Source organism: Acipenser ruthenus, chromosome 17 (assembly GCF_902713425.1).
Source record: "Acipenser ruthenus chromosome 17, fAciRut3.2 maternal haplotype, whole genome shotgun sequence".
Taxonomy (NCBI): domain Eukaryota; kingdom Metazoa; phylum Chordata; class Actinopteri; order Acipenseriformes; family Acipenseridae; genus Acipenser; species Acipenser ruthenus.
The window spans coordinates 8,834,355-8,846,717 of NC_081205.1; the positions used below are offsets into that span (position 1 = coordinate 8,834,355).

Here is a 12,363-nt window from a genome sequence, read left to right on the forward strand (position 1 = left end):
GTTTAAATCAGCATTGGGACAGCAGTTCGTTATATGCACACTGCCTGGCCACTTTATTAAAACCTGTACAGTACCCAACATTATGGGCCACTGTTTGCCTTGATCACAGCCTTGACTGTACAAGGTGCTAGGTGTCTTAAGGTTAGTTTATATTTCATGCAATTGGTGCACAGAGGTAGGCGGAGGATCGGAATGACTAATGCATTGTCCAAGTTCATCCCAAACATGCTCAACTGGATTGAGATCATGGGGGGTGGGGAGGGCTGGTGTGTGTGATGGCCATGGAAGATACCTGGTCTCCATCATGCTTCTTAAAACCATTCACACACAATTTTGGCACAGTGTATTGATGCATTATGGTCTTGGAAGTAGCCATCACCATCAGGGTACAAGTGTGGTACTGTTGGGTGAAACTAATCCACAATCATACTTAAGCAGCTTTTTAGTGCTGCAGGGATCACATGTCAAATCGCATGATCAACCGCATTTTCATCTCTTATTGAGGGCGTCAAACCCAAATCAGGAAGACATGTTCTAATAAAGTGTGGCATACATTCTACACAGGTGACTCACCTGTATCCCTGGCAGGGTAGAGTAAATAAATGGAGGTCATCTTTATTACAATTCCTTTAACATTTGGGGATTGCACCAGGGGAAATCGGAGCTGATGGGATTCATCTCACTCATATTATTCTCATTGCTTTTGTTTTTCTTTTTGTAACTATCACGGCACTTTACTTTCCATCACAACAGGAGTTATGTTTTACAACTGTAAATTCTACATGTAAATAAATCATTTCAGAACCTGGTAAATAACATTACCACGCTGAATCTGACTGCTGTCTACAGGGCTTCAGCTGCATTACATGTTTTCTGTCAGTGTAGGTTAGTATGTGTAAATGAAGTGATAAGATGTGGTCGAAATTTCTTTTTGTCTTTTAGTATGTGATAAAAACCAAACTGCTTTTTGAGCCCTACACTTAAAATATTAATAAAAACCACCATTTTGTAGTAAGTTTACTCTTGTTATATATTTATTTAAATAGAGTAACAATCTGGATCTCTTTAAAATCCCCATATATAATGTGATATGAAATGAGAAACAGGACTTGAGGATAGTCTGGTTAGATACAAACCTACAGTAACAACCTAAAGTACTTCTGTTCTATCGAACAAGGGTTCAGGCAGCCCTGCACATGCAAAAACCACTGGCCATTTTGTAGTTGATATATCCAGTTTTTAAGCAGAGATAATAATAAATCTGACCCCAGTGGCTCAGCCATTGAAGACGAGAGATGTGATTAGAAGCCAGGTTGATCATCTTGGCTGGGGGCCCTATAGGACATGTTACATTGGCTTTTGCGCTCCCTTGAGTTGGGGAAAAAAAATGGTCTCATTGATTCAGCGACCCCTACTGATCAGCTGCTACACGCGTGTATTCCCAGGCGTTGCCTCCGATGTCCACTGAAACATGTGACGCTTCGTTTCGGCAAATCAAAAGAGGTGACCGGCTTGGTAGCAGAAACAGAGGCAGCCCATAAATCTTTAGTCCTCCTGATCAGAAGGTAAAATGCAACGGTGAATATTAAAAAAAGGGGTAAAATAGATTGACAAATAAATTAATAGATGAATTATTTGTGCTTCTTAGTGATGTCTTATTGCAGTTCTTTATAAAAAAAATTAAAAAAAAACCAACACCACCACCACAACATGTGGATATTTAGATGTTGAAACTCTGTAGTGACATTACAAACATAAATGAGTGTGGTCTCGCTTGGGACTTCTTGAAACTGATGGGAGACAGCACAAACCGTACCTTGTGAAGCATTACCTGCATAAATAACCATGAATGTAATTACTCCCAGCTATAAAACCACATAAAGAATAAATATCGACCAAGCATTGTTTTATAATAAACAGAAGCGGCAACAATAACACCAACCACACAGCAACAGTAAGTAAAGAGTACCTTTCTGGATTGTGATCCCAGATCAGTCACTTCCATTAAGTGGAATCAGATCAGATGCACACAAAGAACTGTGAGCCTTGCATTATTCATCACTGGAAAGCATCATTGTGGGTGCAGCGTAAAAATAGATAGTCAGATAAAACAAGTCACGCAAACCATAGGGCTGAAAAGAGGTTCGTTTTTCGCTCTTTCCGAATCAGGAGTAAATCATACCAGTACTATTAAATTCGAAAGGTACTAAAAAAATGTCTCTCAGTGCAACTACAAGGATATTTCAGTTACAGCAATCATAATTAAACCGACACCTGCACAAATCAGTCACAAGTAAACCCCCAAACTAATTATTTATTTATTTATTTTTTCCACAGAATAAGCAGATTGTATAGCTTCAGTTCGGTAACTCTAAATATATGCCTGCATGCTGCAGGCTACTAATAATAAATAAAGCTGAGACTAACCCAGAAGAGGCTCCGCATTCCTTTCAACTATCAATCAACTAGTCGTCAATAATAACCAAGCCAGGTTAATTTGGACCTACCGCCCCGTGTTGTCTTAAAGTTTACCTTCTGCTAACTTTTGGCCTTGCTAAAAGGGAGTTGGCAGTCAAACCATCTCCCTGCCTGAATTTCAGCGCTGGTTGAGAGATTCAGCATGCAAGCTTTTGCGACTGCTCCGAGCGCTTAAATGACACGTGGTGAAAATTCAGATGTCTAATTGGTTTAAAAAAAAAGTTTATTTGTCCTGACAAATAAAACAAACATTGTCCAGTTGGTGACTGATTAATTTAAGTTTTGCTATACAAATAAATATACATTTTTTAAAATAAAATTTCAAAATCTCACCTCTGTGTGTCTCAAGTGAAGTGAATTGTACTCTTTCTTCAGCTCTGCCTCCCGCTCATCTAACCTGCTGACTGAAATGAAAACGACTGGTAAGACACTGAACACTGATGGCGAATTTTATGAGGTACTGTATGCATTGTTGTATCCAATTAACAAATAATCAAAAAGGTGACAGACGATCATAGAACACAGCTGTGTGCCACATTTGTACACAATAAGTCTTTCAAATGCTGTACTATAGTGGATTAGTTTGCTTGAACCATTTACATTAATTTCTCTTTCATTGCGATACCTTTTTTAAAAGCATGTCCATGTTTTGTGGTTTAAATATAGTGGTCATACTGTAGAAGAAATAGGCTGAAACATTTTAATTTATATCACAGCAAGCACTTAATCTGAAAGAGCATCTTGGATTGTAAACCAGAAAAAAAGCACCATTTAGCCAACTGATAAGAGCTCCAGTACAGTACTAGTAACATGTTTTCTTCCATTTGTCTTTTAAAAGAAACAAGGTCATTTGGCCTTTTGCAAAGTCTTATTTCAGTGTTGCTGTACTTGGAACAGTGGATGTGTGTGCCTCCTGGGGAGTATGAATACTGTAACTTGAGATTCCCCATGTGAGCTAACCCCACGCATTCACCAGACCCAGACAGACATTCACCAGGTGCTGTTGCAGCAGCTGGCACTAGTGGGCAGTGTTGTTTCAGGAGTTATATGGAAGGCTAAAGAAGAACTTGGCCATACATACCAAAAAATAAAACCATATATTCTTCATTCCGAGATATTGTGAAATATTGGGTATTCCTTCCAGTTGCCCTTTTGCCAAGACCTTTAGAAGTACCCCCTGCCATTTTTCAAGATTTCTTCTTTGCACATGATTTTTTTTTTTTTTAATCGATCAAAGCCTAGAGGTGTGATTAATCATTTAATCGTTATGTGGATATTTGGGGTACCACTGCACTTGTCGGAAAGACTTTTCATTAAAATCTTGTTCATATTTTTAAAAAGAGCAAATGATTATCTATTCAGGTTATACCAAAGATATTTAGTGAGCTGAGTGAAATTGTCTGGCAACAAACTCCCAGGCCCAAGTTGTATTGCTTTCCTAGGAAAAGAGGAACATTTTAGGGTAGCATTCAACTTGTGAGATGGCTACAGAGCAAAGGAAGATCATTCATTTACGAATAAAGTGGTCCCTTGTTTCTAAATGTTTTGCTTATTAATAACCCTATTTTACAAGTATGCTATACTTTGGCAGTGAATAAGTTGGTCACACACTTCTCATGTGGAAAACTACAATTGCCTTGAAGGTATTCTTCCAGTTAAAATGAACTTTAGCATCAGTGTGCAAATTTAAAAGATGTTGTGTTGCAACATACTGTATGAAATAACATTCCTTTTTTCTACAATCCAATCTGTAACTAGAAAAACCACTAAAAAATGTCTAAGATTGTTTAGGTATAATTCCCATTTATAAATCTCTCCAATATTCTTCACCGTTGGAGATTTCAAATGGCTTTCAACTGTAAAGTATGCATTAGATTCAAATACAGCCCCCATTCCAGGACCCTTACATACCATTTGAATTCTTAATGCCTATACACATGGCACTGAAAACAGTCCTACTGTGTGCACTGTTATCCATGTAGATGTTTGCTGCTGTACTTACTCTGATCTGCATAGTTCTTTGCTTTATGCTCCAGCTGTCGTGACCGAGACTCCAGTGACTCCACTTGACCCTGCAGGTCTTTCTTCTCTTGCTCCTGAGAATCTTCAAACTCAATGAATTTCTGTTCAGGTAAAGAAAAGAAGGCAAAGTCGTTTTAATGTACGACAGCAAAGCACGACGAATTTCCATCAGTTTAAGATGAACGCCTGTACCAACTGCTGTGTACACTTAGGCAATCAACGACAGCTCCCACTGCAAAGTGCTGCTCAACACTAATTGTTGGGGTGCTTTGCAGGTGTTTTTTCAGTTGACCTGTTTCAAACGATTGCGACGTTTACAGCCTCTTTCAAACACTCAGCCCAAGAGCTGCCATTTAAAAAGATGGCTTTGACGAAAAAAATAAAACTGAAATAGAAGCCACATAACTTTCCAATACTGGTTGTGCCTGCACTACCACCTTCCTTCCATTGACAACCTACAGCTTTGTATGAAAATGAAGATGCTTAATCCTTCTGCCACACAGCAGCTCAGGTGGAAGATCATTTCAACAAGAATGATCTTCCACCTGAAGACTGCAAATACAAAATTAGAGCTCAGTGCAAGAAAGTTTAAATATATATATATATATATAAATAATCAACAGTACAGAATGTTATGACAATTTGATTAGTGATTATCCATATGCCAAAAAGTGTGCAAAATACAGACACCCCTTATATTCCCAGAATCTTATACTCTCAATAACTTAATACCAAGTTTCACGACATTTGGAACAGCGGTTATCCAGACATAGGGTATGTGTCTATAAAGTGTGACATTGTGTGTACTGTATGTATGACCGCCTCCTCAAAATCCGCTTCACAAGAGATTTCATCCCGAGTGGGGGAGAATTAAGGAAACCAGCATCATGTGTGACCTGCATGTGAACTGCCTGCTCTCTCTTGCTACGGGAAGTGGCAATCAACCTGTGTTCACTAATCATGGGACAGTAAACATGTTTATCAAGATCGAAAGTTATGAAATGGATTGATCTGCGAGAGTAAAAAAAAAGCCATAAAGTAGCTCCAGTGTTGTGAGTAAATATAGAAATCAGATCAATGTAGGCACAGCACACAACTTTTTTTTTGTTTTTTTTTTTAAAAACATACTTTATCAAAATAAGGCAATAGTGTAGCAAGTATTTACTGTAACTTTACATAACCTAGGTTCAATTCTGCCCAGTTACTGAGATAATGTGGAATTTGACCTGGAGGTCAATGCTTCAGTTCAGTGGGTGGTAAAGCATTCTTTGTTACAGTCTGATTTTAAGTTCTGTGCTGTAATAAAAAAAAAAAAAACTGTACACACCCTCTCGGATATAATGGAAAAGCAGCACTGTATCAAAACACTCTACAGCAGTATTACAAGGGATTTACTGCTCTATAAAGCAACATCATATCAATTCTAGCATAGTATCAGTAAATTACACTATTTATTTTCGCTGTTCATGTAGGCTAATCCAAATGTTAAAATCAATTTGAGAACTAATTTTACCTACCCAAAAGTCTGTCAGTCATCACTTGGTTTAAATGCAATGAGAAGAATTAATATTTGACATTGGTTTTAATGCCCCTTTCCCTTTCCAACTAAAGACCAGCATCCTCAGACTGACACTTTACCTATGTCTGGTTAGCTTGACAATCAGATTGTGCATCACCCAGTCCCTATTAAAACTGCAACAGTTCCTGTAGTCAATATTAAAACAGGTAAAACGTCTGTTCATTTTACAAAACTAGAACTGAACAACTAAAGTAATACAACCCAAGTTCTCTTAAGGACTCTCAATGTGTTTATCATTGTATAAGATCCAGGATTTTTTTTCTCCTTTCAAAAAAAATAAGAGTTAAAGACTGGACTAAACGCTTTCAAAAATACATTCCTATGTATTTCTAATCATTTCAGACTGAGGCAGAAACAAAGTTCTTGGTTTTCCATCCACACAATAAAATGTGATAAATAAAATCCGTACCCCTATGAAAGTCAGCAGTTGAAGGTTCTGTAGTGCTGCAGGTCTATTAATTAAACATAGCCATTGCCGTGTTAACGGCCAAATCCATTTTTAATGAGCAGCATCTGTATTCTTAGATGCGCAGGCAGTGCTCTGTTCTGCTACTCCACTGCACACTGTATCTAGTGATCCCAGAGAAACAAGGTATGGGTGCTGCAATCAAGGGCTGGTCAAAGAAACAGTAAAACTACCTTTGTTAGTCTGAAACTTGAAAGCTTACGCTATACTATAAACGGATCTGTTAAATACAGTATTGACATTTCTATACACTATACATTTTAAATTTCTTTTAGACATGGCAATTGGTTGAAGGAAACACAAAACAGGTAGTACAGTTCAAAAGAAAAATGTCACAACACTAAACATTCATATCACTAGCAAACAGGTGTGGTTAATCAATTCTGTAGATCGGATGACTAAATCAATCAATAGGAAGGTTAAGGTTAAAACCCCTACTTATTTTTGTAAAAATTCTGTGTGTTTTTAATTTGGGCGCACAAATGTGCCTAAGAAAAAAAAATTCAGCATACAGCCCTGTATTGTCTGTTGCTTTTCTTTTAGTCTTCTCAGATTGTCTTTCGCCCCCGCTTCAAATTGAGTCTCTCCCATCTTCTCTTCAAAGCAAAGTGGTCAGGTTTTTAAGTTTCTAGCTGAATAAGCCTTGTTCAGTAAATTGCACAAGACAACTGCACTATATATATAATCCATTAAGACTCTTCTCATCTTGCTGTCAAATTATCGGGGCATGGAGGTTCCCAGACTACTTGGACTTCAAATGCAATACAACTTCAAGGCATTTTTTGTATTTATATTTATTTAGAGTGCCCAATTATTGTACTCCCGATTTTCTACCAGAATGGTCAATGGTCAATGGTTACGTTCCCTCACTGCAGCTCCCCACAACAGCCCAGGACAACTGAAGGTCAGTGGGCATCATCTGATCCCACAACCAAGCCAACTGTCCTTTTACACCCAGGAACTCACAGCAGATGTCAGCGAGCCACCAGCCTCTGGGGGACAAAGGCCAGTAATGCAGGTGTCCATTCGAGCTCACTAGGAGCCTGGCCAGTAGGGTCCGCTGTAGTGCAGTGAGGGGAAAAAGTCTGGTTTTGGCTCCCTAACCAGCAGGAGCGCAAAAGCCAAATTAATGATTCCTTTGGAATCCCCAGAGAAGACCAGTGACTTCTCACAGCCAGGACACGATCAAAGGATACTTCTCCATTCCATGTGATTTAAACAATTCCAGTCCAAATGTAATCTGCTGATCAGATTTTAGATTTTTTATCATGTGTAACCAGCAGTGCTCAAGGCTAGAAGAACTTCAAATGTTTGCAGATGCCTTTAAGGGTTTTATTCTATTTCTGTTTTAAAAACATTCTTTTAAAATCGATAAATTCCTAAACCTTCATTATTATTATTATTTATTTCTTAGCAGACGTCCTTATCCAGGGCAACTTACAATTGTTACAAGATATCACATTACTTCACATTATACAGATATCACATTCTTTTTTACATACAATTACCCATTTATACAGTTGGGTTTTTACTGGAGCAATCTAGGTAAAGTACCTTGCTCAAGGGTACAGCAGCAGTGTATCCCATCGGGGATTGAATATATATATATATATATACACACACACACACACACACACACACACACATATATATATATATATATATATATATATACACAGTACTGTGCAAAAGTTTTAGGCAGGTGTGAAAAAATGCTGTAAAGTCAGGGATTTTGTAGGCATAGTCAGGTGTATGATTAAACAATTATACCAAACAGGTGCTAATGATCATCAATTCAATATGTAGGTTGAAACACAATCATTAACTGAAACAGAAACAGCTGTGGAGGAGGAATAAAACTGGGTGAGGAACAGCCAAACTCAGCTAACAAGGTGAGGTTGCTGAAGACAGTTTACTGTCAAAAGTCATACACCATGGCAAGACTGAGCACAGCAACAAGACACAAGGTAGTTATACTGCATCAGCAAGGTCTCTCCCAGGCAGAAATTTCAAGGCAGACAGGGGTTTCCAGATGTGCTGTCCAAACTCTTTTGAAGAAGCACAAAGAAACGGGCAACATTTGAGGACCGTAGACGCAGTGGTCGGCCAAGGAAACTTACTGCAGCAGATGAAAGACACATCATGCTTACTTCCCTTCGCAATCGGAAGATGTCCAGCAGTGCCAGCAGCTCAGAATTGGCAGAAAACAGTGGGACCCTGGTACACCCATCTACTGTCCGGAGAAGTCTGGTCAGAAGTGGCCTTCATGGAAGACATGCGGCCAAAAAGCCATACCTCCGACGTGGAAACAAGGCCAAGCGACTCAACTATGCACGAAAACACAAGAACTGGGGTGCAGAAAAATGGCAGCAGGTGCTCTGGACTGATGAGTCAAAATTTGAAATATTTGGCTGTAGCAGAAGGCAGTTTGTTCGCCGAAGGGCTGGAGAGCGGTACACGAATGAGTGTCTGCAGGCAACAGTGAAGCATGGTGGAGGTTCCTTGCAAGTTTGGGGCTGCATTTCTGCAAATGGAGTTGGGGATTTGGTCAGAATTAATGGTCTCCTCAATGCTGAGAAGTACAGGCAGATACTTATCCATCATGCAATACCATCAGGGAGGCATCTGATTGGCCCCAAATTTATTCTGCAGCATGACAACGACCCCAAACATACAGCGAAAGTCATTAAGAACTATCTTCAGCGTAAAGAAGAACAAGAAGGAGTCCAGGAAGTGATGGTATGGCCCCCACAGAGCCCTGATCTCAACATCGAGTCTGTCTGGGATTACATGAAGAGAGAGAAGCAACTGAGGCAATATAAATCCACAGAAGAACTGTGGTTAGTTCTCCAAGATGTTTGGACCAACCTACCTGCCGAGTTCCTTCAAAAACTGTGTGCAAGTGTACCTAGAAGAATTGATGCTGTTTTGAAGGCAAAGGGTGGTCACACCAAATATTGATTTGATGTCGATTTTTCTTCTGTTCACTCACTTTGCATTTTGTTAATTGATAAATCTAAACTATTAACATGTCTATTTTTGAAAGCATTCTTACTTTACAGCATTTTTTCACACCTGCCTAAAACTTTTGCACAGTACTGTATTATATATTATATATATATATATATATACACTACCGGTCAAAAGTTTTAGAACACCCCCATTTTTCCAGTTTTTATTGAAATTTAAGCAGTTCAAGTCCAGTGAATAACCTGAAATGGTACAAAGGTAAGCGGTAAACTGCCAGAGGTTAAAAAAAAAGTTTAGGTTACCAAAAACTGAAAAATAATGTACATTTCAGAGTTATACAAAAAGGCCTTTTTCAGGGAACAAGTAATGGGTTAACAACTTACAGCTGTTCTGCAGCAATGAAAGTAAATTAAGCCTTGAAAGTTGATGCTAACAATTCCTACAGGTGTCCCAACTTTTGTTGATTACTTACAAACCCTCTGTCTGTATAAAAGCAGTGTTGGAACAGACTGTGTTACTACACCCTCTTAAGCATTATTTGGACAGTATTGTACTGCAGGAAGTAGTAGATTGCTCTCATAATGGCGAGAAAAAGGCAATTAACAAAGGAAGACAGACAGACCATTATAACCCTTAAAAGTGTAGGTCTTTCCTTTAGAGAAATTGCAAAGAAAGCCAAGGTGTCAGTGAGTACAGTTTCCTACACCATCAAAAGGCACTTGGAAACTGGAGGAAACTCTGACAGGAAGAAGTCTGGCAGACCCAAAGCCACAACAGAATCAGAAAACAAGTTTCTGAGAGTCAACAGCTTGCGTGATAGGCGGCTCACAGGACAACAGCTTCAAGCACAGCTTAACACTGGTCGAAGAAAGCAAGTCTCAGTTTCAACTGTGAAGAGAAGATTTCGAGCTGCAGGTTTGACAGGTCGAGTGGCAGTAAGAAAGCCATTGCTAAGATGGCAAAATAAGAAAAAGAGGCTTGCCTGGGCCATGAAGCACCGCCAGTGGACTACTGAAGACTGGAAGAAGGTCTTATGGACCGATGAATCAAAATTTGAAATCTTCGGTTCATCACGCAGGGTTTTTGTACGCCATCGAGTAGGCGAAAGGATGGTTCCTCGGTGTGTGACACCAACTGTCAAATATGGAGGAGGAAGCGTGATGGTCTGGGGCTCTTTTGCTGGATCCAGAGTCGGCGACTTGCACAGAGTGAGTGGCACCCTGAACCAAAACTGCTACCACAGCATTTTGCAGCGCCATGCAATACCCTCTGGTATACGCCTAGGGGTTCATCCTACAGCAAGATAATGACCCAAAACATACCTCCAGGCTATGACAGAACTGCCTTAGAAGAAAAGAACAAGACGGTAGGCTTCAAATCATGGAATGGCCAGCACAGTCTCCAGACTTAAACCCCATCGAGCTGGTTTGGGATGAACTGGACAGAAGGGTGAAAGCAAAGCAACCTACAAGTGCAACACATTTGTGGGAACTTCTGCAACAGTGTTGGGAAGAACTTTCCGAACAATATTTGATTTCCATTGTAGAAAGAATGCCACGAGTGTGTTTGGCTGTTATATCTGCAAAAGGTGGCTACTTTGATGAGTCAAAAATTTAGATTAAATTTTGTTAAACAAAACGATTCCATGATTTCTTTTTTATCTCCAATTGTTTTATTTGTTCTATGCTTTAATTTCAGAGTACATTGAGACATTAAACTGCGTAAATTCCAATAAAAACTGGAAAAATGGAGGTGTTCCAAAACTTTTGACCGGTAGTGTATGTATGTATATATATATATATATATATATATATATATATATATATATATATATATATATATATATATATATATAATTTCCGTCCCATCTCCAATCTCCCTTTTCTCTCCAAAACTCTTGAAAGGGCTGTAGCCAGTCAGCTGATGAAACATCCCACAGATAACACTCTGCTTGAATCTCTGCAGTGTGGCTTCCGGCCGCATCACAATATTGAAACTGCTCTGCTCCGGATTGTAAATTATCTGCTTAATGCCGATGCTCCCTCTGTGCTTATCCTCCTTGACCTAACAGTCGCTTTTGACATCACAGATCATAGCATTCTTCTTGACAGCCTTCAGAAATATGCTGGGATCTCTGGAACCTGTCTCTCCTGGATGTCCTCTTCCCTATCCGGACGCATGCAGTCTGTTTTCTATGCTGGATGCAGTGGTGTTACAAACCTGGTCACTTGTGGCGTCCCTCAAGGGTGTGTTCTTGGGCCTCTTCTCTTCAACATCCACATGCTTCCCTTGGGTCAGCTGATTTGCCAACACGGCCTCATGTTTCACTCCTATGCTGACGACACCCAGCTCTACTTAAAACTAGACCCTGGAAGCCCCTCTGCCATGGTCCAGCTCTCGGCTTGCATTCAAGACATCGGAGGCCTGGATGTCTGCCAATTTTCTTCATCTCAACACTAGCACATCTGAACTCCTAGTAGAATCTAAAAAACTCAAACTTAAGAATCTCAAAATAGCTACATTGAACCTTGGAAACTGTCTGCTGCTGCCTTCCCCTACTGTATGAAGCCTTGGGTGTACTTCTTGACAACAACCCCTCCCTTGATGCACACATCTCCTCCGTGGTCAAATCTTCCTTCTACCATCTTTGAAACATCTCCAAAGTCCGTCCCTACCTTTCCCTCCCGGATGCAGGGATAATCTCTCCTTTCGACTAGACTACTGCAACTCTCTCTATGGTGGTCTCCCAGCACGCGCCATAAACCGACTGCAGCTAGTTCAGAATGTCGCTGCCAGGATCCTTGCCAGATGTAAAAAACTTGAACACATCCCATGAACATATCTGTTA

The 12,363-nt window shown here is 39.7% G+C and overlaps 1 protein-coding gene across 5 annotated transcripts in view; it reads right to left on the reverse strand.

The window, feature by feature from the left end:
* Window positions 1-12,363, reverse strand: part of LOC117423324 (C-Jun-amino-terminal kinase-interacting protein 4-like) — a 72,783-nt gene that overhangs the window by 45,879 nt on the left and 14,541 nt on the right. For all 5 annotated transcript variants that reach the window (XM_034038900.3, XM_034038887.3, XM_034038895.3 and 2 more), the window contains exons 2-3: window positions 4,481-4,601; window positions 2,812-2,882 (exon numbers count right to left, since the gene is read on the reverse strand). In XM_034038900.3, coding sequence (XP_033894791.1) covers window positions 2,812-2,882; window positions 4,481-4,601 — 192 coding nt within the window. The remainder of the gene's footprint in view (window positions 1-2,811; window positions 2,883-4,480; window positions 4,602-12,363) is intronic.